This window comes from Gossypium arboreum, chromosome 1, assembly GCF_025698485.1.
Source record: "Gossypium arboreum isolate Shixiya-1 chromosome 1, ASM2569848v2, whole genome shotgun sequence".
NCBI lineage: Eukaryota > Viridiplantae > Streptophyta > Magnoliopsida > Malvales > Malvaceae > Gossypium > Gossypium arboreum.
Window position 1 is genome coordinate 114,418,446 of NC_069070.1, and position 27,052 is coordinate 114,445,497.

General features: G+C 29.9%; 2 protein-coding genes and 1 pseudogene across 4 annotated transcripts; all 3 read right to left on the reverse strand.

Moving 5' to 3' along the window:
• Positions 1 to 332: 332 nt before the first annotated feature.
• Positions 333 to 2,262, reverse strand: LOC108482737 (expansin-A12). The gene is made up of 3 exons (XM_017785856.2): positions 2,075 to 2,262; positions 1,000 to 1,309; positions 333 to 912 (listed from the first exon to the last, which is right to left on the reverse strand). The coding sequence occupies exons 1-3, from the start codon at positions 2,220 to 2,222 to the stop codon at positions 600 to 602; spliced, it is 771 nt and encodes a 256-aa protein (XP_017641345.1). The 5' UTR covers positions 2,223 to 2,262; the 3' UTR covers positions 333 to 599.
• A 2,534-nt stretch (positions 2,263 to 4,796) lies between these two features.
• Positions 4,797 to 6,956, reverse strand: LOC108481976 (E3 ubiquitin-protein ligase RMA3-like). Of its 2 annotated transcripts, XM_053030664.1 has the most exons (3): positions 6,486 to 6,956; positions 5,670 to 5,835; positions 4,797 to 5,587 (listed from the first exon to the last, which is right to left on the reverse strand). In XM_053030664.1, exons 2-3 carry the CDS (start codon positions 5,758 to 5,760, stop codon positions 5,058 to 5,060), a joined length of 621 nt encoding a protein of 206 aa, XP_052886624.1. In that variant the 5' UTR covers positions 5,761 to 5,835; positions 6,486 to 6,956; the 3' UTR covers positions 4,797 to 5,057. The 2 variants fall into 2 exon arrangements, with proteins under 2 accessions (XP_052886624.1, XP_017640566.1); XM_017785077.2 differs by having other exon boundaries at positions 4,797 to 5,835; positions 6,486 to 6,954.
• Positions 6,957 to 17,950: 10,994 nt separating this feature from the next.
• Positions 17,951 to 22,876, reverse strand: LOC108480865 (disease resistance protein RPV1-like; annotated as a pseudogene). Its single transcript, XR_008270910.1, has 8 exons — positions 22,092 to 22,876; positions 21,242 to 21,967; positions 20,918 to 21,154; positions 20,667 to 20,707; positions 20,339 to 20,576; positions 19,144 to 20,223; positions 18,386 to 19,017; positions 17,951 to 18,240 (listed from the first exon to the last, which is right to left on the reverse strand). The product of XR_008270910.1 is annotated as a disease resistance protein RPV1-like (transcript).
• Between the last annotated feature and the right edge of the window lie 4,176 nt (positions 22,877 to 27,052).

Sequence of the window (27,052 nt, forward strand, 5' to 3'; positions counted from 1 at the left end):
AAAATAATATGAGTTTGAATATTAAAGATAATATTATTCAAATATAAATTGTAAAATAGATATAAAAAAATTACCTTCAAGGTAGGATTTTAGATTTTGAGTTAAATTTAGTTAAACACTCAAGTATCCATTAATTCATTATCTCAAAAGATTGAAGAAAACATGGGATATGTTCTAACATTTTGATACTTTGAGGATGTACTGCACACATGCTATATAAATTAAATTTCAACATGATAATTTTTAGATATAGATCAATTAGAATATTATGCGACAATGTAAATAAGAGATGTTAATTTAAACAAGTTGGCAAGATTAGAATATCATAAAGAAGAAGAAAAAAAAGGACTGGATTTTCTAGTCCTCTTCTATTTTTTATTCAAATCCTTATACGAGCAAATTACAAATATATGCATATTGCATGCTCCCAAACACTGCATGTTTAAATTTTGCTAACATCAAATGGTTAAATGAAAACTTTGGGAAAATTTAATGACGTATTTATTATGTCATTATCCCTTTTTTTTTAATTATAAAACCATCAATTTTAAAAATAATGGTTTTTCTAAGACATTAATTTGTCTTAATGGCAATATTGGTTAAAAGAACTGTCGTGTTGAAGCAAAGGTTTGGCCAAACTTCCACGTCGAAGGGACAACATTGAGAAATTCCAATGTTTTGCCATCCACCAAAGTGAGCTTAAAAGACATTCTTTGGTTTCTTAGATCAATGCTGCTTTGCCAATTTGCACCCCAATTCCTATTCAGAGGTAGCCATGTTCTGGTTCTCGACCCCCTTATCCATGCCGCCTTCACGTTGCCGCTGCCACCGACGTTCGTGATCATCACCATGTTGAAACTCGATTGCCCTTTCAAGGTGAACCGGACTCCGCCTCTCCTCTTGCATGGCACCCTTCGAAAATCAAATAAAGAAAAAACAATTTTAAAAGCACAGTCTTATTAAGATATTGGTAATGGTATGCAAAAATGTTAATCGTACCTCCGATAAAGGACCGGAACAATGCCTTCATCCCCGTGGCGGGCGATGCGAAGGAAGGCAGGCAATGACAGGTCGAAATGGTGATGAGGGGGATTGCACCATCCTCCGTTGTTGTTGGAAGGACAAAAGTTGGTGGCCGTTATGGTGACACTAGCACGACGGAGGCACCACTTCGGGTCGGCCCGGTAATCGCACCTGAGTTGGTAGCAAGCACCACAAGCCTCGCCATCTCTGAAAAGTGCACCACTCAGTGCTGCTGTGTTTGCTCCGAATCCAGCATGCAAAGTGTTATCATATCCACAGGCTCCCCCTATAATAATATCATCATCCAATTAATAATTTGTAAAAGTGTATATATATATTGAAAGTTCAAATATCCTCCAATTTTAATTATTGGGTGGGCGCTTTTGGCATTTCTAGGGAAAAGAAACATATCAATAGATAATTATCCAAATATATATATATATATATATATATATATATCTAGATATAATATTTAACTCAGAAAGTTCCATATTTTATGACATTATTTGAGTTATAGTATGTCCACTTCAAAATAATATAAAAATACAAACTTTATTTTTCAAAAAGAGTTGAGACTATATATTTATTTACGAAAAAACTTTTTTATAAGAATTTTAAATAAAATTCATAAGAATATTCTTATATTTTTTCGATATAATATTAGAGGTAGGAGATGGTTGGTTCAAATCCATACCAAATAAGTGTCTAATAAAAATTTTAACCACAGTTCTATTTAAATCAAGACAAAAATAATATCATGTTAGAATATAGATATATAAAAAATATAATTTATACTAGAATTAGTCATGCAAATGCTTTTAATAATAAATATAAGATTATTGGATTTATTATTCTTAAATGGAGATAAATATAATTTTTCTATACTATATGTCATAATTCTTTTAATCCTTAAATCGGGAAAAAATTATTTAAATTTATATATTTCTAATTATTATAATAATAATGATATTAATTAAACTAAAACTTAATCAATAATATAAGAAATAAAAAATTTATGAAATTAATTATCCATTAAAAAATGTAGGCTTACCAAGAGAAAAGGGACTTTGGTCAGCCCCATAGAACGTTGCATGGGCATTAAACCAACCATTAACTTGAGCATTGACTCCTCCAAAAATGGTGGCAACAATGAAAAACAATTGCCAAACCTTAACAAAAGGAATGATGAAAGGCCCCATTAATTTTCTCTCTAACCAATCAATAAAATTTTCTTTAACTTCACGAAAATTCTTGAACAAAGAGCTTCCATTTTATAGGCTGCAAACGCGGTTTGTCGGTGATTATATATTATTACAATCTAGATCTAAAATTCTTATTTATTTTTGTTTATTTATTTCAATTCCATTATTATCTTCGAAATAATTGGTTAAAAATAGAAAAAAATATGAATATGAAGATGAAGAAAAAAAAAGGAGAAAGAAAAACGCGTTGTTTTTTTTTTTTTTTTTAAATTTGCTTTCACGTCCTATATAAAGTACGGGAGAATTGTACTTTTATTACAGTTAGGGGTGAGAATCTTTTAAAGACAAGAAAAAAATATGTGCATGTGATGGTTAATGTTAATAGACTTTGCTTTGTTGGACATTTTTAAGGCTGTCCGTCGGTGATAAATTAACTCTGACTTTAGACCAACATTTCAAGAAATCATTGGAGCTTAGTCGGATCAGAATTTGTTGTTCAAATTGGAGTAGTATTTATGTTCGAAATGTGATATTACTTGGAGTGAGTAAAGGTAAGATGATGTGAGTCTATTGTAATTTGAGTAACATCAACTATTATCTTCAAATATATACCATGAAACTCGTTATGATATAACCAAAATTTATATATATTATATTAGACTTGAACAATTTAAAATCTGTTTAAAAATTGATTGAACAAGTTACTAAAAGAATATAATTAATTGTCACCAAGTTCATCTTCTAACAACAATTCCTAATTGCAAAGCTAGGAGACTAATTTTTATGTTCAACATCATCAGTCAAGCTTGATTTAACAAATTAATATGCTACTATATTACCTTCTCTTGGAACAAACTGGAACTTAACAGTCTTTTAACTATCTTCTCACTTCATTAATCCTTCATACAAGGGCCATCGATGGAAAATTCACAGAACTTTCCATTATCATCTTAATAGCATCCATGCAGTCACTTTCAAAAATAACCTTACTACAATTCCTTAATCGAGCCACTTCTAGTTCACTTAAAATAGCCCATAACTCGGACTTAAGAATAGAGCCTCTCGATACATTTCCTGAAACTTTCCATCCAATTCGTTTGATCCAAATGGTTGAATATATACTACCATTTATTAAATCACAAAATCACTTTAAATTTAATCAAAATTCATTACTCTGGAACAATCCATAATTTATCTATGTATAAATTTTGAAATTCTTTTTATTCAAATAAATCCCTTTTTTAACTTTTAATTCATGCCAAAAACTAGCATATAATCTATAACATGTACCAAATAAATAGAAAAAATAAGTGTTAAAAAAAAAACTTAATTCAAAAATGTCGAGATGTTTCGTGGGAGCATCACCTCATAAAGGTAAGAGAAAGAAATTTTTGGGCAAAAAGATCAGTTTGCAAATTTGACAAATGATACTATCACCGACTAAAATATTTTCAGAAAGGAAATCAAATTTGGAAGCTTCATATTCATAGTCATGTGAAAAAAGGTAGCTTCAAACTTCTTCTTTAGACCACGTTTCGAACTAATTTCAATTTATATATTCCATGCATGTTAAGGGGAAGAAAGTCTATGTTTCTTATTGAAGGGGTCAACTCAGCTGTAGGAAATAATTTCATCTTAAATTGATAGTTGTTTTTCTTCTATGGAAAATATAACAATGTCAATATGTACTCCAAGTTCCCGTATTTTTTCTACATTTGATTTTTATTTATATTTGTAAGAATTTAATACATTTACCCCTCAATTTCAAAAATTCAAGTCTAATAATTGTTAACAGCGTTAGAATTCTTTTAATCATTCTTTGTTACATGGCCTACCAAGTAAATATTTTTTTATTTCAAAATATCACAAAGTCATATTTGATAGACAAATTTCAATTAAAATTGTTAGCTTAAATTACAACAGCTTGAATTATTTGAAGAACCTCCAGTCTAAGTCCAAGAATTACTTAATTTCGATCTTGCTACTATATCCAATGTCTCCCATTGGCGTTTTCTTTACCTTATAGTTGCTATTTTGTTGTATTTTTTCTACCGTAAAAAAAATATTGACAGTTTAACGTGATAATAATTAGACTAATATTTTAAATCTAAACAGTAGAAGAATTAAATTTTTAAAAATATAAGTAGAAATGTTAATTATACAACAATTGGTTTTTAAGATTCTTGAAAGTCAGGCAACATTGGCATCAATTTGTGGGGCTTTTCTTTCTTTTCATTGTACCATATGAATAAATAAGAGTAATCAATGGAAATAATTGAGTTTTTATTAGGCGAAAAGGGACACCAACCACCTCAATAAATAAAAGAATGAAAGAAAGCAATCCTTCACCCATGAAACTTTTTATAATCAAAAGCTTGTCTCCAAGTGATTAGAGTCAATTTCGGTGGGGAATCTAGATGATTAGAACCCATGGGTAAAACCATAGCTAAAGGTCTTTGTTTCAACTTTTACTTGATCAACTCTTCATTTTGTTATATATATGACAAAATCAACTGCAAAACCTCTAATCAATATTATATTTTGAAGTGGAGAGATAAATTAAAGCAAGGATTGATAAAATGGGGGAATGAATATATTTGTAATAATGGAAACTTCAAAGTGACGTACAAAAGCATATACATCCCAAGGCAAAACCCTTAATAAGAGTTTGAGACTTGATTTGCTGCTAAACAGTTTCTATGGAGGATTTAGAGTCCCAGTTCTTAAAAAATGAGAGTACTATATACATACAAATATCGTTAAGAGAAACCTTGACATTTGGTTTCCTCACAAATTTTGTTTGCAACTATACAAGCTCAAATTCAGTACTTCTCAAAACAAGAGAAGACAAAGAATGATGCAACAGAAAAGAAACATGGATACTCTACTAAGAGATTTGTCAACCTGAATTTCCAGCCTTCTCATCCTAAGATTGTTATTCCTGATTAATGGGTAAGAAGCTTGGTTAGGGTAAGCAAACATACTTGTGTTTGAGCTCCCAAATATTCTAGCATACACCATTTCTCCCAAAGTTCCGATCATCGGATGGAAGAAATTCGTCATCGGTATACCACTAAGGTCGGATGATGCCAAGGTTGCATATCCTCCATAAGGTGGGAAGTATTGTTGGTTATGAAATGCTTGGGACTGAGAATGGAAAAAGTTTTCCTGAAGCTGTTGATTTAGATGTGAAGAAGGGGCGGTCATGTTCGATGTAGAAGGAGGTGGTCTTTGGGGAATGATCAGATCTGAATGTGGAGTCTTGGGTTGAGAATGTGAAGATGTGCCGTGACCGTAGAGGGGAACCAATGAACAGGAAGAGATGCTTGCCTTGCACACGGGGCAGTTCTTCCGTTGCGGGTCTGTATCGAGGGAAGAAGTTTGGACATTAAGCCATTTGTAAATGCAAGGCCAGCAATATAAGTGACCACAGAGGGTGACTACCGGCTCTTGTGCTGACTCGAAGCAAATGCTGCAATCGAAGCAGCTGGAATCTTTTTCTAGGTCTTTCGTTGGTTCTGGTATTGGATTCCATTTGTTCTTCAGTGAAATATCTCCATCAGAATCGAAATGTGATTCTTGTTCAAAGAAGTTTGGTTCCATAGCCATTCTGCAAGATGTAAACAGTTCAGATATAGGTATAAACATGTAAGCAAATCATAAAAACAGAGGACCATTGGAAATACAGATATACCAAGTTGATTATATAAATTAATTGTAAATACATGAATTTGCTACTTTAAATTCCAGATGATCAAATAGATATATGAAAAATAAAAAGTTTGTATGCAACAAAAACAGAGAATCTTTATGATCATCATAGCAATATAAACCAAATTAGAACCTTTCGAAGAGAAAACCTTAAATAAAAAAGAAAAGAAGCAATTCTTGAAGAAAGTTTACATATTTTCATTTTAAAAAACTCAGTTTTTTTCTAACACTAGTAGCTAGGAAACTAATGGAACAAACATCAATTCTCTAAGCTAAATATAACCAAATTGCATTCTTCTTTATTCCCATTTCTTTCCTCTTCCTCCTCTTTCAAGAAAAAAAGTTTCTTAAAAATATTCAACAAATTCAAGCACCCAAATTGAAAATGAAGAAAAGAAATCCATTCTTTATCATTATATACACAGATGAAAAATCATCCCCCGGGAAAAAAAAAAACCCCAAAACACCCAAAACATGATTAAACAAATACACCCCGAAACAAATAAATAAAGCAATATAACTTGCAACATAGATGGAGATATAACTTACAGGTAAAGAGGAAGCTGAAACAGACCAAAATGAAAACTGGGTTTTAACTTTGAATAAAAAAAAAACCAGGATTTCCGAGCTTTGTTTTTGCGGTTTCTCTTTTTGGGTATATTTATCTTTCGGAAGAGAGTGAATTTAATAGGTGAAATAAAGGAAAGAAAGGGAGAGATTCATATTTATAGAGCAAATGAGGACACGTGGTTTCTTTTTATTTTCAGTGGGTGAAAAAGAGAAACAGCTGCGGCCTGCGGAGAACACCATTGCCCTTGGTGGAACTCTTTTTCTTTCTTAGACCTTTTATCGAACACCCAGCAGGCATTTGTTTTTTATTCAGACCGTTTTTGTTTTTGTTTTTTTCTATTTAGGTAAAATTAGAATATGCTTCCTAAAAAAGATTATTGATAAATAAAGATAAAGATAAGGACTAGAATTGAAATTTACGTAAAATTTAATTTATAAAGGAAATATATATATATATGTAGAGAAATTTAAAAAAGAGATTTTAACAAATGAAATTAGAAATTAAATTCTTTGAGTTAAGGTGGGAAAATAATATATGCATAAATAAAGAAATAACAAAAATTAGCAACTGAAATGCTCTTTTGTTTGCATTTTATTAATTCCAATAATATTAGATATAATAAAAATAAAAATTATTTATATTGAATAAATAAATTCTTGAAAATGAACAAAATGTATAATTAGAAAGATAAATACAATTCACACCTCACGTTATTACAGTAAAAACACATTAAGAATTAAAATAAATAATCAACCTATTACAGTACAAAAGCCTCTTTAAGGAAATAATATATATTAAATGGGGAATGATTCTTTGTACAATTATTATTTTAACAATTCAAACGTTAAATTTATTATTCTATTTATATAGATCACATATGTTAAATTCGATGCAAAATAAATCTTTATAGATATTTGTTTTAGGCAAAAACTTTCATTCATTTAATAAAATATTAATTTATAAAATATTTTAGATTGATATAATAAAGATATTGGATCGGTTTAAAATTTTACGTACATAATAAATACAATTACATCAAAAACTTTAATGTGTGAATTGTTAAAATATTAATCATAAAAAATAATATAAAAAATATAAAATTACTTTAATTTTACATCGATATAAATAAATTCCTTTCTGATTTATGGAGCAGAAAAAGAAGTTATCAGATCATTCTACTTAAAAATTTCATCTTTTATTTTTTATTTTTTATTTTTATTTTATCTCTTTCCAATCAAACCAAATCAAAGAAATTCTGCAATTTCTGCTTACTCAACTACAATAAAGTCAAGGTTAAAAAAATAAATCAAAACAGTTATATAGTAAAATAATAATTATATAATGAACATCTAGAAGAATGTGATAACACACAATATTTAAAAAAATATTTTTTGACCTTAAATTAACATAGAATATTTTAACGAGATGGTAAAATAATATTATATTTTTCCTTAGGTTAATTTTGAGATTTGCTGACTAGACGATACTATCCAAAAAATTATAATTTATAATCCGTACATTTAATATTTACATAAAAGCAGTTTTTGAGTTTACCCAATTTACAAGAAAAATACGTGTAAATAGATAGCCATGTGAGTTGCACATGGCAAAATAATATTTTAAGATTTGATAAAATTTACCAAGATTAACTTGATTGGTATGAATATTATTGTCAATGTAAGAGTGCGTGGGTTCGAGTGAGTTTTAACGCATTATCTTTTTATTTATAGGTTGAGAAATAATTATAAATAATTCTAAATATTGTATTTAAAAAATAATAATAATATTAGAATCTATAATGAGATTATTAAAAAATTGGTAAAATAGTTTAATGTTTATAATTAAATTAGATTATTTTAATTTAATATAAAACAAAGTCAAATCTGAAAATTAATTGGAAAAGAATAATTTAAAATTATTGGAAACAAACTTCATTTTTACTAAACTTCAAAATTTGGAAGAGATGAGTCAATTATTTAAACTATGGAACCATGTTCAACAATATTTTTTTATTTCACATTTTCTCGATGCCTTGCAAGAACTACTCATTGGAAATTGAGAATAGCTATTTTAACAAAATTATTTTGTATATTATTAAAAAAATATCATTGATGAAAAAATTTCTCTTTTTAATGTAAATTTATTCCTAATTTTTAAAAAATATATTCTAAAAAGCAAATCATTTCAAGCTTTATCATTTTATTTTAGATCGATTTAAGGATCAAGTTGTACCTCAAAATTTAAAAACTTTTAGAAAAATTAAATCTATTTAAAATATGAGTAGAATTTAAATTTAAACATTTAAAATATTTAAAATATTTAAATCCGTTTAAATTGAATTCGATCGAAACAAACTTGTTTTTAAGTTTATAATTATAATTGTACTTGTAATCTCTTAGAACAATAATTAATTTTAATTTTATACTTAATTACTTTTGTGTAAATAAGAAAAAATTATTCTGATACAATAAAAATAGGAGTTATTTTCCTATGCATTTTAGTAATTTTTTAAAATTCTATAAATAAGACTAAATATTTATGTGCCTTTTATCTAATTTTCTTTACAAATATCCTATAAAGAATTTTTATTAAATTTTTAGGCTTAATGACAAATTTGGTCACTAACGCTTTGCATGTTTTGTCAAAATAGCCCTAATTATATTTTTTAGCATTTTTTGGCCATCAACCTTTGTTTTTTTTTTCAATCTGCTTTTTTAATAGATTTAATGAAAGTACCGTTAAAAAAGTTAAATGGGGATGATGTGGAATTTCATATGTAAAATATTTTAATGAGATGTAATTTATTACTTAGATAACCTAATAAGATAATTACATGTGAAAAATAATAAAATAAATAAATAATACATTAAATTAAAATAAAAACAAGTCTTAATTTAAAGAAAATAAATGTAATTATCTTAAAAAATTAACTCAGAGAAAAATTTCTCAAAATAAACGTATGAAAGATTGAAACCTTTTAAAAGAAAAAAATTGAAACCTTAAATTTATACATTAAATCTATTAGAAAAAGTAGATTGAAAAAAGAATAAAGGTTAATGGCCAAAAAACTTGAAAATATAAATAAGACCACTTTGATTGAATATACATATGTTAGTGGCCAAATTTATCATTTACATAGTTTGTGAAGTTTAAGGAAAAAAGCTTATACCTAAAAACAATAACCATGGTATCTCATTAAAAAATTATTAATTTTAATGGGGCGAAATGATTTAAATTTAATAAAATTCAGAATTTACTTCATATTTTTATTTGTAAATCTTTTATTGGTTACGTATATGAAAAAATACTTAATTTAATCTTCTTTCTAGATTATGTTATTATGTTGCTTCGACGAGGGACAGTTTCAGTGTGGAACACGGAAATTGAACACAGAAAGTATGAACAGCGAAATATAATATTCAAATTTTGTTTAAAAAATGGTTGATTTTCCCTTTCTCTTTGCTGGTTTTAGATAAGTGAGAACGAGGAAAAAAACATAGTCGCCTAAAGTGTTGAATCTCTAGAAATTCTGAGGACCAGCTGTTTCGTCTAAAGAATCTTTGAAATTCTAGATATTTTGAACTTTCATGTTTTTTCTCCTTTATTCAAATTTCAGGATAAGACTTGACACGCCCAGAAATCTAAAGCAATGTGCGGTGTCACCATGTCACCCATAAACAATATAATATGTTTGTTTGCAAATTACCCAAATGTCACTGCTCACGTACACTGGAAAAAGTATTGTTACATAAACACACACTTCCAAACTTGATGCTGTCCTATTCTTTAATGCCCAAACACTCCATTCCTACTAACCTTAAAACAGAAACTGCTGATTCCCAAATTATCTTAACATGACCCACTAGAAGTTGACAGGAGATGAAATTACTAGAAAGAGCTTAACTTCCAGGAAAACCTACAATAATTTCTCAGTAGTAATACCATATCGAGTAGCAATGGAAGGGCTCTTACGGGTTGTTAAGGTGAGTTCTTTGGAGCTCAAATCAGTTTACTTCCTTTTTCTCTAAACCCTAGAACAAATGTTCCACCTTTAACAAACAGACTCAGGCTTCGTTTGGGGCTGCGGTGCGGTATGGTGCGGTGCGTTTAGCTTACTTTTTGTTTCACGCTACAGTATCGCTACAGTATCTAATCTCACCGTCACCGCTGTTTTTACACTAACCACAGGTAAACGCACTGCCCATCCAAACTCACCTTCAATTGTAGCAGAAACATCAATTGATTATAGCTTTACAAAAAATATTGAACTCTAAGCCCTTAGGATATCAACTAAGAAAGATTTGACTTTTATGTAAAATTTAAAACTAACAATACTCCTTTCTATTTCCCTCTACTTGCCAAGCAACCAGTCAAACTAAAAAGCATAGCATGAAATTGAAACGTGTTGTAACACCCTTAACCTGTTTCTATCGCTGGAATGAGTTACGAGATGTTACCGAACCAAATACTTTTTCATAAATTTTCATGCATCTACTTCTATCATAGTCATTTCATTAGGTACTTTAAACCATCACATAAGTTTACGACATATAACAACCGTATTAAAAGATTTGATGTTATGTTCCAACATAACCAAATGACTCATTACGCTATCTCAAATTAAAATACTAAGATCAAATACAATAGTCAAATTACAATTTTTCACTTATATAAATGTATCATAATCGAACCACTCCAAACATAAATTCGATATTTCTAACATTCTCAGTGCTCAAGCTTATATATATATATTTTTATATCATGCATTTTTAGTATTAAACATTATAACCAAGATGAATAATACCATGATTAAACATAACCAAATTCAAACTTAATATTTAAGCCATATTCGCATGGCTAGAAGAATACATATCAAAATTCAAACAAAATACATTTTAGCCTATACATGCCATAATGTTCACTTAGACAACTAAGAAAAGGGTACCAAAATGTTGCAAGTTGGTGTGATGACTTCGACGATGGTCCAAAGCACGCAAAATGGGTCAGAGCATCTAAATAGGAGACAAGCAAACACACAATATGAGTATTCAACTTAGTAAGTCGTAAGCAATGAAATGTAATAGTTAACTAACTAAAAAAAATAGAAATCAAAAGGTTCACATAATGTCTAAATTATCAATTCACTACTAGTCAACTATCACCATTAAATCTAATTATTATATAATCAACTTCACACAAGAAGTGCTCGAATAAGAAATTCTTATACCCATCATGCCATATTAACTCTCACACATGGTTCTTTAGAAATCCACATGCGAAACGACAGTTTAACTCTACACACCAATGCCATATATATTCGCACACATAGTGCCATAGAATTTCCGCACACTTAGTGCCATACAATTTCCGCACACTTAGTGCCAAGTCATTTCGTTATTACAAAATGATTGGTTTAATTAACTAAATAGAATCGGCCATTACCCTTTTCAATCAAAGAAAATTTTTTTTATGAGGGTAATTCTTTCATGATATGCATATACCAATTATGTATAAAATAAACAACCTTAATTGCTTATAGACTTACCTTGTTTCGAATAAAACGACCCTAATCAGCTACTCGATGTCCTTCGACTTGCCCTTGCTTTATTCTCCTCCTTTAAGTCCTTGAGCTTAATCAAAATACATTAACTAGTTTAATTACCTTGCTAGTTATTTATCTCCAATAATATTAATGATTACATAACACAAGAAACTCACGGTAAAATTTTTATCATTCTACCTTATGCTTTTATGCTATTCGGCTACCAACCACCTAATATCACTTTATTAACAATAATCCAATCAATACTTTAATTACACTCATATATAAACACACATATATATAATATATACACGGCAACCACCCTTGCTAATTACTCACATATATATTTTACTGATTTTCACTTCATCTTACAACCATTATTGTTCAAAACATTAAAACCTTAACTAATACTTATAAAGTGTCTCAAGGCCGATTGCATTCTTACTTCCAAAATAACATAGCCTATGATATATTTCACTTCAATGTACATATTCATGAATCAAATTCAACCGTATAAGCCAATATCACCCATTTGATCAATTATAGAGAATTAAAGATAATATCACAAATGTGTACCCTATATGGCCGATTATACATAATCAAATTTAACATCATCTATGTATTTACTCATATGGCCGAATATACATACTCCAATATAATATCATTTTCATTTCATTTAACACTTAATTTTTTTACCACATATCAAATTGACCAAATATTTCTAACTAACAAAACTCCTCATCTATTCATGCTATTATTCAAAAACACATATGTCCATTAGCTAGTTCATTCTTCACCTTCTAATATATCCATCCTAAGCCTCAACACTATCTCTTAACATCTAACCATAGTAACCGTATGTATATTTTGTCACTAAATAAAGAAAATCAACATATGGGTTGGAATATGAACTTAACTATGAACTAAATTCTCATAAAATTTAATGAAAATAGCATGAAATCTTACCTTAATCAACCCCTAAGTTGGCCGAATGCCTTCAAAAATTTTCTTTCCTCCCTCACTTTAGTTTCGGCTTTTGCAAGGAGAAGATGAACACTCTCTTATCTTCCTTTTTTTTTAATTAATTTTATTTTATCATTTATCATATTAAAATGTATTTAATTAGACTTAGTGGAGTAACATCATTTCATGGCCGGCCACTACATGCATAAGGATAAATTGACATGCAAACCCAAGCTTTCTCACCTTATTGTTATTGGATCCTTACAAATTACCTATCATCTTTTCTCAATTTCTCAACTAAGTCCTTTCAAGAAAAATTTACATTCCTAAGACTAATTTAAAACATTTAATTTTTCATACATACACCATCACACATAAATATATGCAATTAAAATTAAAATAAATTTCTGTGACTCAGTTTTGTGATCCCGAAACCACATTCCGACTAGGGTCTAATTAGGGTTGTCACACGTGTAGAGGTTTTATTTATTTATAATTTGTAATAATTTTTAATTGAATCGATTAGATTGATCGAATCGACAACTGATGGTTGACTAATTCAACCACTAGTTCAATTTAAAAAACATTGCAATCCATTCATGGAAAATAAAAAATAATGATTGCCAAGATGCAAGCGTTTTACTTATGTTAAATTCTGCTATTAGCTCATATACTTTGCAAAAGTTGTGGATTTTGTCCTTGTAATTTATTTGATTAATTTTAGCTTTTGTACTATTCAAAATTTGAAATTTTAGTCTTGACCCAAACAATAACAATCAATTTATTTGGTTAAATTCAATTACTAGTCCTGTACTATGCATACAATTGGAGATTTAGCCCATATTATCCAATTGGATCATTTTTAAGTTCCCATGCTTTCAAATTTTGAAATTCCAATTTTGCCGCAAATGATAATCATTAATCCATTAACTGGATTTTTAGTGAGTAATGCGTGAAAATAACAAGTTGATATGGTATCACACACATGAGAATATGTTTATCACATTAGATTTTGAAAAGCTTAGAAGTTAATGAATTTAGCAATTATCATTTAGCGAGGATTGAGATTATAAAATTTGAAAAACGTAAGGACTAAAAGTGACCAAAATAAAGTACAAAGATTAAATCTATAATTTTCACAAAGTACAAAAACTAATATCATAACTTAACCATTTCCTTATTAATTACTATTTATAATTTTTGCTCCATTGATAGTTGGAAGCTTTATAATTTTATGTCTGTTATTCGATTATTGCACCTTGGCTTTGTAACATGTAGGAATAATCAATGATCAATAATTCTTGTGCAGTTAACTTTGTTGGAAGAAAAAAAATGACATTAGTGTAAGGTAAATTTATCTTGTTTATTGTTGTAGGTAGTTATTAATATTTCTATCTTTTAACATATAAAAAAAATTCATGTTTCATGAGATTTGTGCTTCAAATGTTAATAATAAAGCACTGCTGTTTATTCAGAAAATAATTGTTTAATTATAGTAATCTTCAAAATCATTACATTTAAAACATGACTCTAATTTAGAATAATTACAATTTAAAGTGCTTGTAATTTGAGAACAACTGAAATTTGGAATAACTATCATTTATATAATTGTGTTTCCAGAATAATTATGCTCAAAACAATAGTTATTTGAAACAAATTTTATTTAGAACCAGGGCCATTATTAGAACAAGTTCTTCATAGAAAAATATCACTATGGAACAACTTTTATCCAAAGTAATTTTTATTTTGAGAACAGCTTATGTTTGGAACAAATCAAAATAACCCTAATTCGGGAATAGCTTTCGTCCAAAAACAATTCTTTGTTAAGAATAAATTGCATTATGAAATATGTTTCACGAAATATGTTTCATAAGGTACTACTTCACCAAAGTAGAATAAGTGAAAATAACTCTAAAATATGATACCTCTGTGAATTAAAATGTACAGGAAACAAAATAGAGATTTAGTATCGATACCTTTGCTCGAGTATCAATACTCAGGGAATAAATATAGATACTTTGTTTGGTGGTACCGATATTTTCCGATAGTTGGGTTTTTAATCGAGAAACAATAAGCTTATTTGGTATCGTTTTCCCAAGTGGTATCAATACTAATTAAGTATCGATACCTACGGACATTTTTATGGAATTTTGCTAATTAGCTCTCATACATAATTCTGGCTAAGTGTATGATCAATTAGCGAATGATTTGCATGTAACGATGTTAAATAACTGTTGGGACGTTTTAAAACTTATATGAGTTAACAAAAGATGACCGGTTTGCTTGAATCTAGCTTCCTATTCGATGTACATGAGACGGGACAGTGGTGTGGCATCCCGTATCTGGGCTTGGCGACCAGGCTAGGTATATGGTGTTACAAGAAAAGTCCTTCTTCAATGATAAATGGTATCTTTTCCTAGTCATCCTGATCCAACAATATGTGGTTATAGCCCGAGAAGGCATTCATGAAGCTCATGAATCTGTGACCTGCAGAGGCATCAACCAAACGGTCAATCAAAGGTAGAGGGAAACTGTCCTTAGGGCATGCCTTGTTAAGGTTAGTGAAATCAATACACATTCTCCATTTGTCATTTGCTTTCTTCACTATAACCACGTTTGAGACTCATTCTGGATACTCAACCTCCTTGATAAAACTCACTGATAACAATTCAGCTACCTCTTATCTTACTGTCTCTGCCACCTGCAGAACAAACTTCCTCTTCTTCTGCTTAATCGGTTTTTACTCTGGGAGCACATTTAGCTTGTGGACGATCACTTGAGGGTCTACCCCTAGCATGTCTACCGTTAACAAAGAAAAAACGTCTAAGTTTTCCTTCAGACACTGAATCAGTATGCTCTTGTCTTCTATTACCAACGCTGATGAAATCTTTACAGTTCTTTCCTCGTTGTCATAGAATAGCTGTAAAGTCTCGGTATACTTTGTTGCTTTTTACTTCTTTCTTCATCCCTCACATCCAAATTATCCAAGTCTAAGACTTGACTTGGTAACTCTATTCCCCGTGAACTCTATCCTCTAACTACTGGCTCTTGCGCTTAGGGGTGAGAGTTCAATCGAATCGAATCGAATCGAATGAAAAAATTTCGAGTTAATCGAGTTGACAAATCATTTTTATCATCCTAATTTGATTTGAAATTTTCTCGAATCGAGTCGAGTGAGATGGAATTCGAATCGAATCTAATCGAATATATTTGTTCGAGTTAAATTTTAAAAAATAATTTTAGGTACTTGTAACCACTATCACCTATCATAATAAAATTTGTTCACCTTAATCAAATTTTTATTAAATTTCATCACCTCATAATTTATTTATTAATCCTTTATATACGAGTTAGCTTCTTTGTTTGCTTAGTTGTTTCAATTATCTTTAGATTATTGTCACTATGTATTTTGGAATTAAAAATATATTAAATGTAAAATGTGATTTTTTAATAAAAGTTATTTTAAAGATAAAATGTGAAATTTATACCAATATAAAATTTTAACACGAATATTTTATGGCATAATTAATAATTTAATAAAAGTTATTTTAAAGATAAAATGTGAAATTGATACCAATATAAAATTTTAACACGAATATTTTATGGCATAATTAATAATTCAATTTTAATATAAATATTCAATATGAGTAAACAATTCAATAAAATAAATAATAATAAATGTGAAATTTAATTTAATAATATAAATAGTATATATAAATAAAATTATTATTATTTATGTTTAGTTATTTTTTTGGATAATTTTAATTTTTATTTGAGAGTAAAGGGTGAAAAGTAAAAGTTTAGGAGGAAAATAAAAAGTTTTTGGGAATAAAAGTCTAAGGGAAAATAAATGGGGAGTAAAATTTTGGAGGAAAAATATTAAATTTTATTTATTTATAAGTTAAATTTTATTTTAAATTTTAGGAAGTTTGACTTTTTATTTGTCTAAATATTACTTTATTTTAGTTAGAAAGCTGAAGTTTTTAAAATATCTTTAATTTAATTCATATTTTTATAATACAATTAAACGATTTAATAATATCAATAGTTGTTTCACTTAAAGAAAGTTTAATTTAGATATATTTAATACATTTTGAATTTAATTAATAATATTGTTATTCAGTTTTAAATTAGAAAAAGATTTAAATATAATTTTTTTAAAAAATATATTAAAATTAAAAATTTAATTTTATTAAATTTAAAATTAATAGCTAAGTCGATAATTTTAATACATTAAAATCATAATTAATTTTGTCTTTTATCAATGTACGCACTAAATTAAATTAAATTAAAATCTAATATTTTAGAATTTAATTTTTAAGATATTTATATAAATTTTCATGATAGAATTGTCATTTTACCTGTACTCAAACTCACGATAAGTGTCAAAAGTAATTTAACTTCAACTACAATTTCATTATAATTTAAACTATTCAATTTAATTAATAAAAATATTATTTTAAATAATTTTTATTTAAGCTGAGATTAATTTTATTATTAATTGACAAAATCACAATAGAAACATACACAAAAATTACAATTACATCTATGTCCATCTTTTAAACATTGTTGTAGAATTACTTAATTATGATCTTAAAGTTTTTTAAATATTATATATTAATTATTTTTAATAATAATTACGAAATAAAAATATTTTATTAAATAAAAAATATAAACATATATATATTCACATGAAACTAGACTTTTAGAAATGCATATAAATAACACTTTATTGTCATTCACGACAATGAATTAACCAACAATCAAGTGTTATTTATAGCCATCATTAATAGGCCATCTTGATCGAGGTGATAAAAGAAAAAACTGAACAAAAATTGTTTAAAAATAAAATTTGATTAGTATATTGATTTTAATTTTAAACTTATATAACTATTAATTACTTTGAAAATCAAATATTAAAATTGAGAAACCGACTAGTTAAATTGTAGGAAGAAATCGAAATTATAAAGATAATTACCTTACAAAAGATACACAGTATAATAACTGGTTTATTTTAACTATTTATGTCAAAAGTAGGAGGCTAGAGGTTCGAATGCGTTAAAACGCATTATCTTTTTATTTATGAGTTGACGAGAGACTATAAATAATTTTCTATATGATACCAAAAAACCTAGAATTGAGTGAGTAATCGATCGTTTCCGATATATGCTAAACAGTAGTGACAGAAAAAAGGTTTGATCCACTGATGACTTGCTTTGTCATTCAACCTGGAATCAAAGCACGCAGACGTAAGAAAATTAGCCTTATAAAAGAGATGACAATACCATACATACATACATTACGTACGTACGTATGTATGTATCAATATTGATGATTTTGGGGAATAAAATAATAAACAAGTAGATACTAAACCATTTTCTCTGCGTGGGGGAACTGATATCATTCCTGGTTGATCCATTGTTTGAACTGGCATCACTAAAATTTGAAGAAGCTGGTCTGATTTGCTGCTCATCTCCGGTTTGGTCCATCTCTTCCAAATCTTTTTTGTACACCATCCGAACCCCACATTTCTTCAGCTTGGAATGGAAACCCCAGATTTTGAAGAAAACCTCAATTTCAGAACTTTCCTTCAGCACATATGTGATGAATTCAGAAATCTCTTGTCCTTTACATTCAAATGCCAAGGAAAACAAGCGCAGCTGGTTACAAGGCATAAAATGTAGCCAAAGGTGGTCCTCACCTACCCTCGTAGATTTACCTTCTAAATGAAAGTCATATCTTCCAAATTCTCGAGAGAAATTTCTACCATGGATAACAGATGTATGGGAAATATGCTCCCCCCTCCTAGGTTTATTATCGAAGTTAGAGAAGAAAACACAGCAGAAGGCGAATCCTACTAACTGGCGACCAATCAGAAAACCTGGAGGCAATTGTATCTTTATTATTGAATCCGAAGGGTCATCCGTCTGATTAGTAAACCATTTTGGAATTTCACTTCCTGGTATTATAATGTCATAATTTGTTGTTCTTACCTTTGCACCTTCCTATGAAACAAAGCAAATGATAATTAGTATTTTTAGAACCATAACTTCTTGGGAGCTATAGAGAAAAATAATAAGTAAATAAATCAATGGGAGTGATAAGAGAAAAATCAAAACAAAAACACCAACCTGAATACATCTTTTCAGCATTGCTACAGCATCGTTACCCTCTGCCAATTTGAAGCAGTTAAAAGCACAAATATATCCATCAGCCCGTGAATTGAAAGTTGTAGTCGAATTTGCAACTGCTTCCAATGAACCACAACCGTCTAACCATAATTTTATGCTTGCTGGTAGCTCGGGCAATGATTTAAGCCTTTTGCAGTCAGTCAGTACTAGATCAGTAAGCTTGGAAAGTCCACCAAGGGTTGTAGGCAAGGTCCTGAAATTGTTATCAGAAAGTCTTAGTTTTTCTAATGAGGACAACCTGATAATGTCATCAGGAATAGCCCCATCATAAAGGTTGCAGTCATCTAAATTCAGCTCCTTCAAAGAACTCAAACCAGACAAAATAGCAGGTAGCTTCAAGGTCATAGAGTTCGAACTAAGTCTTTGTGTGGGCCTAGAAATAAAACGCCAATGTGATCGTACTCTATATGGTGGTCCCTTGCACCCTTGGAAAGAAAGAAACTTGAGATTTTTCATATGAAAAATGAAGGATGGTGGTGTCGTTATGGCAGTCTCACTTAGGTTAAGCTCTTCCAAAGATTCTAGTTGTTGCAAACTCTCTGGAAAATTTTTAAGTTTAGAGCAGCCTGAGAGAATAAGAGTTTTAAGGAATTCACACCCACCTATGCTGCTTGGGAGACTCTCAAGCTTACTGCAATCTTTCAAATTTAGCAACATAAGACGCCTGAGATGTCCAATTGAAGAGGGAAGTTCTTTAATACCAGTCCCATCCAAACAAAGCTCTTTCAGACATTCCATTTCCCCAACAATCTCTGGAATTCTTTCTATATTTGAGCAACCTGAAAGAATTAATGTTTCTAGAGATCCATTCCCAATTTTGGATGGGAAAATCCTAAGTCTCTTGCAGTTTCTTAAATTCAAAAGCTTCAGCCTCCTTAGAAACTTGACGGCAGGATCAAAATCTACTATTCCAGTACCTTCCAGAATCAAACTTTCAAGATTTGGGGCCATACTGAAGTCTGGTGTTTTCACAAGGTTTTTAGAGCCTTTGAGGTCGACCAATTTTAAATTATATACAGGCTGTAAAAGGAAACAATGAAAAGGAAAACCAAAGATGAAATGCCATTTTCTTTTTGGTATTTTGTGTTTTATGTTATCTTGGTCAAAATTATTGATCAAACAAAGTAACTCTTACCATCTTTGGCTTCCACAATTTTTCAATGCGGCTATAAGGCAGAAGAAGTGCAACCAGGTTCTCTAGTTGGAAGCTTGAAGGGAAGGATTTGAAAGGATATCCATGCCATTCTAAAAGCCTTAACTCGCTACTAAGATATTTGAAATCACGAGAATTTGGGACATTGAAGACTCTGAGCAGTCTTAGCCTGTTCATCGTCAAAAAGGCAGCAGCACTCAAAGTCCAAGTGTTCTGTTTCCTGATAACCACCAAAGGAAAAAGTGGAATGAGCTTTACAATATACAGAGTAATCAACTACATATACACAGATAGGTGTATGAATTTACACCTGATAGAATCGATGACTAGACCTTGAACAGCTTCCGTTGCCTGAAAACCAGAGCAATCAACTAATTAATATGGTAAATTTAATGACTTAACAGTGCAATGCACGTTCAAAAATAGTTCAAAGGTAGACTTGCATCCTAGTATCGTATGAATCAACAAATATTCAAGAGTGGAGTAACAGTTAATAGTGCTGAAGTCTTACAGTGTTTTCTATTAGCACATAATTAGTATCCTTTTCCTCCCACAATCTACTCGTTTTCCAGGTTCATTAGGAGATTCTTGGTAAACAATTTTCCTTCCCATCTCTTGTAACAAGTCATGCATCGACAATTTGTTGTCTTCATCAATTGTTATAAGAGATTTCTTGATGAGAACATCTATTCCAATATCCGGAAAAAGCCACAACCATCAAGAATTTTGGTTACCATATCTTTGTTTTCTCCTTTGAAGAAGCATGCAATATCTAAAATATATCTTTCTCTGACTGTTCTATCCCATCAAAGCTTATTTGAAGCCTGTCTAGAATTTCTTTGTTGGACTCCTTTTAAGTCTTTCAATAGCACTTCTCCATTGAACTTCATCTGATCTGCCAGACAGAAAAGAACCAAAACTTCAAGAGCTAACGGAAGGCCATTGGCATATTCCACTACACGTTTAGAAAGCTCAAAAAATTCCATTGCAGGTGTTTCACTTTTGAAAGCTTTCAAACTGAAAAGGCGAAGTGCTTCCTTGGCATTCAATTTCGTCGGATTATACACATCATCCACTCCATAGATTTGCAGCAGATGCTCGTCTCTTGTTGTTATGATGATCCTGCTTCCTAAACCAAACCAAGCTCGCTTGCCTATCAAACATTTTAAGTGTTGTATGTTATCCACATCATCAACAACAACAAAAATCTTTTTATGAGATAACATATGACGTATGATGTCATTCCCATCATGAACATTAAAAAAGTTGAAACTTTCCTCTGGAAAAATTTGGGAAAGAAGTTGTTTCTGCAAACAAACAAGTCCATGTTTCTCTGCAATTTCACGAACATCGGCCAGAAAGCTTTGGCCCTCAAAATGACTTGAAATTTGGGTATAAACAAATCTCGCAAGAGTTGTTTTACCTAACCCGCCCATACCACAAATCCCTATAATCTGAACACTATCATCTTCCTCCCCTATGCCTATTTTGCAATTTAACTCTTCCAAACGTGACTCAATTCCAATCATGTCATTAGGAGCACTTGCAAATGTTTGACATAATTTTGTTGATACCTTTTTAATGATTTCTCCAATAAGTTCTGATTCATGCCTTCAAATACAATGCAAAGGAAATAGCTTAGTGAAACTTTAAGGGCACAATCCTTAGCTAATGCCTCAAACTTCAAACTTGATGCTGGTAAGATATTATTGAAGTGAAAGAATATGATAGTTACCTGTTACTCAAGTGCCATCCTTTGATGTTAGCTGCTTGAGTTAAAGCAGATCGCCACCTTTGTGTCTTCTCTTTGTTGTCCTGGAAATTATTTTCATGCTTAAGAAAAGCTTCTTGAACTTTTCCGGTTTGTTTTCTCAAATCAGATGGATCCACATAATAGAAAATGGGGAAGACATTATGTCCCTTGTCGTTTTTCTGTTGAATAATCTCGGAAAGCTCTTCTAGGCACCAACTCGAAAAACAATACCCTTCCGACAAAACGATTACAGAGCACCATGACTCATGAATTGCTTTGAAGAGCTCAGGTGCTATGGGTTCACCTGTCTCGAGCTTTTCGTCATCCCTAAAAGTGATGATTCCTCTCCTTTTGAATGCAGCATAAAGATGATCCGTGAAATTCCTGCGGGTATCCTCACCTCTGAAACTCAAGAAAACATCATATTTCCCTGGAGAAACTGAAGAAGATGATTCCAATGATGATGATGCTGATGAGGAGGAGGAGGAGGAAGAGGAGGATGTCTCATTATCGAATCTAACCATTGGAACTTAGGAGCTAAGTTGAAGAAATCGATGGGATTTACTTGGTACTTGGAGATTTTCAAGATTCTTTTTTGTCGCAGAAAGGCTGGCGAATTAACACAACTCTAAACAAACTGAGAACAAAAGAAGAGAGGTAGTTTCTCAAAACAAACATAAAGAAGTGCTATATTTGGAGGAAAGTTGATGGAGAGTGAGTAGCAGTAACTAGGCCCTTATACTAGAGATTAATGATTAATCTACAATAAACTTGATTATCACCTTAGAGTAAATTATAATCAAATATTGTAATGATTGCAAAAGACAAACCAAGTTGAAGGAATAGTAATTCACATGAAATTGACGTTGAAAAGAAAAAGCATTCTACTTGTTTTTGACATATTCAACTTTATTTTCTCCATTTTCATTTGATTTTGTTTGGCTGTTTCTTTCTTTTCCATCTTCTTTTTCTTTTTCTTTTCTCACTCAATTATAAGAATCCGATAAATCCAACACATATTCCCTGTCGACACAAATATAGCTCTCATTTTATCGAGTCTGAGCAACAAAGAACTCGAGCTCAATTACTCTTCCTAATTTCTCATTTAAGTTTTTGGTGAATGCTATAATGTTGTAATGTTATGTTAGCAATAATGTTTGGTCTTATTAAAATAATTAATAGGTTATGTCAAAATATAATAAAATTGTATATAAATTTTATTTAATATGAGTTTGATTTTTTGATATATGGTTTTTAATTTTTTTTGAAAAAAAAAATGGAAACTATTATGAAATACTAGAAAGTTTCAAGAGGAGAAGTTTCATATAACTGTAGGCCCTCCTTCCTGCCAATGGCCAGCTTGGTAATACTATCAGCTTCTCTGTTCTCGTCTCTAGGAACATATTCAATCAACCAATTTTTCTCATTTTGCAAAACCTGTAAGATATGCCTGATTAATGCAGAATTTGATCCCATTCAGGAAGGACTCATTGATAGCTCTGGTAACTTCCATATTGTCTGACTGTATCACAATTCCATTATGTATTCTGCCTTGTGTCAATGTCATGCCATCGAGGATGCCCCACAGTTCAGCTTTAAAAACAAAACATTTACTCAATATGCAATTGAACCCGAGTAACCATTTGCAACTGTGACTCTCAATACACCACCTGTTGTAGCATAACTTGTGTTAAATCTAACTGCTCCATCGGATCTTAATCGACTCAATCTTCCTATTTTCATCGTCTCTTCTCTCGAGCTCAGTCTCACTGGGGTTCCTTGCAAGCAAGATGAAATGTATTGGTTGGCCCAACTATGCGCACCTTTGACGATCTCCTCTGTACTTCATGAGACCTCATGAAAGGTGTATATATTCCTGTTCTTCCATATCCGCCAAGCAACAATGCCAAAGAAGCACGGCCAATCGACATTTAGCCAGGTTAAATTGAGTTGATTATCCAAATTGCATTCAAGCAACTCCGGTAAATTACTTGAAAAGAAAAAGATTAGCTTATGGGGAGGGATGATTCGAAACCATACCTTTTTCGCTGCATCACAATCCCTTATAGCATGAAAAACATCCTCTGTTTCATGGCCATAGATCAGACACCTTGCTTCACTTCCCACACTACTCCTTAGTCGCTCTGCTTGAGTAAGCAATCTCTGTTTGAAGGCTAACCAGAAAAAAAACCTGAACCCTTTGTGGTCCCTGAAATTTAAAAGGACAAAAGAATCATCATAATAGTCATTTAATAGAAAATGTATTAATCTTTTTTCAACCGAGTTTGTATTTAATTAACCCGTAACATAAAATTTATTAAAATTTTTATAATAAGTATAGATAATGTTCTTTTTAGCAATTAGAACTAAAAAATTGATGCTCAAATTTTGATAAAGTAATGTAATCTCTTTAAATTAAAGAAATTATTTGGTAAACTCTTCTTATGGTATACGATATAGTCCTTCCAATAATATTATGCGATGTTTTTTTTTTCATTGCACATCAACCCTTTTTTTCAATGTAAATTTATTCCTAATTTTTTAAAAAAAATAGATTCTAAAAGCAGATCCTTTTAAAATTTATCATTTTATTTTAGATCAATTTAAGGATTAAGTTGTCCATCAAAATTTAAAAGCATTAGAAAAATTAAATCTATTTAAAATATGGGTGGGATTTGAATTCAAATATTTAAATCCGAATTCAATTGAAACAAACTTGTTTTTAAGTTTATAATTGTAATTGTATTTGTAATTTCTTAGAACAATAATTAATTTTTAATTTTATACTTAATTACTTTTGTGTAAATAAGAAAAAAATTACGATACAATAAAAATAGGAGTTATTTTCCTATGCATTTTTAGTAATTTTTTAAAAAATTCTATAAATAAGACTAAATATTTATGTGCCTTTTATCTAATTTTCTTTTCAAATATCCTATAAACAACGTTCATTAATTTTTTAGGCTTCATGACAAATTTAGTCACTAACGTTTGCATGTTATCGAAATCATTTTTATCGTTTTTAAAATATACAGGGATCGATGGAAATGTGGAGTCGCCACCAATCCTTTTTGTTTAGGTGTGATTGAATCACCAAGAAGTTTGGTAATTTTAATAGAACATTTTGGTTTACTAAAACAACGATTTTGGTCTACGAAATTTGAGAAAATGGGTTCGGGAGTCGATTATGTATGAGGAAGGATTAGCACCCTCATTATGCCCAAAATTGGTACCAAATTGATTAAATACTGTCCTTATGTCTGAGATTTTAAAAAATATTTTTTGAAATGTGATTCCTTTTATAAACATTTGAATAGCCTAAGTTAGTCGTCAAAATTCTCTTGTTTCAGAGGAATACAACATCACGTCCAGCACGATAGGACACAATCCTTTATACCCTCGAAAACTCGATAAATTTTGACTTCCAAAAGTTTATATGTTGAAAATCATAAAATGATGCCCAATTATTTAGTCCAACGAAAAAACCGAAACCCAGCAAGTAGGGCACGATTCCCCGAATTTCTAGACATTGCCTTGTTTTAGAATTTAGAGAACATGAGTGAAATTCTAAAGGAATATTCGGTTATTTCGAACAAACAGGAAATCGCAACCCAGCACGATAGGGCACGATTCCCCGAATTGCTAGACATCGAGTATTACCTTCGTTTTGAAGAGTTTTTAAAGACATGAGTGACATTCCAAAGGACTATTCGATTATTTTGAACAAATAGGAAATCGCAACCCAGCACGATAAGGCACGATTCCCCGACTTGCTGAACATCGAACATTACCTTCGTTTTGAAGAATTTTTAAAGATATGAGTGAAATTCCAGAGGCATATTCGATTATTTTGAACAAACGGGAAATCGCGACCCAGCACGATAGGGCACGATTCCCGGATTGCCAAACATCGAGTATTGCCTTCGTTTTAAAGAATTTTTAAATGAATAATTATAAAACTAGCTTAAAACGCGTTAATTCGATTTGAAATATAACGAAATTAATATTAAAGATTTGGACCTTATAAAACCACGTTTCGTAAACCTAGTGGAAAACAATGATATGGGATTATATAAGTATGCATAAAATACGACAATGAATGAATGAAGATAATATAATTTATTTAATCAACTAACAAACAATTAAATATAACTAACCAAGAATAAAACCCAATTTCGATAATTTATGGAGAATAATTGATATAATAATACAAAAGACTAATAAACAATATACAACAATAACATGAAATAATATAACAATTAGGACGCCACCTAATATACAAAACAATATGGACACTAAGAGCCAATATAACACAAATCAATTCAAAAACTAGATGAAAAATTTACAAATGAATAACACATGCTAGGGTTTGAAATAGTTTACATATACAAAAATAGTGAACCTAATGATTTATGAATGATTATTAAAAATAGATATTATGTAAAAAAAAACTGAAATAGACAATATGCAAAGTTGTAAAACATATTAATTAAAAAAATGATAATATATATATGAAATGAAAATTTAATATACACAATGTATATACAAAAATGCTAATACGTGAAAGTGTTTAATATAAAATTTACATAAATAAACAAATTATACATAAACAAATTTTAAGGAAAATATATACATAAATATTAAAAATAAAATATAAAGTAATATGAAATCGATAATGTATACTTAAAAAAATTTAATATAAGTTTAGTCTTTAAACGTAGAAATATGTATGTAAAAGAAAACTTTAAATAAATAAATTGTAATATATATACATATTTATATACAAATGAAAGTATAAAATAATGAATTAGGAACATGAAAATTAATAAAACAATTCGAGATAATATATTAAAAGATGAATAACAAATTAATTTTAAAAATAAAACATAAGCTGGAATAGAAAGTAATCAATTGAAATAAAAATAAAACCAAAAAAATAATTT

Coding starts and splice junctions, on each gene's coding strand:
- LOC108482737 (XM_017785856.2), bottom strand. CDS start 2,222: ATGGGGCCTTTCATCATTCCTTTTGTTAAGGTTTGGCAATTGTTTTTC. Junction 1,310..2,074: donor CCAAAGTCCCTTTTCTCTTG/GTAAGCCTACAT, acceptor ATATTATTATAG/GGGGAGCCTGTGGATATGAT. Junction 913..999: donor GTTCCGGTCCTTTATCGGAG/GTACGATTAACA, acceptor TGATTTTCGAAG/GGTGCCATGCAAGAGGAGAG.
- LOC108481976 (XM_017785077.2), bottom strand. CDS start 5,834: ATGGCTATGGAACCAAACTTCTTTGAACAAGAATCACATTTCGATTCT.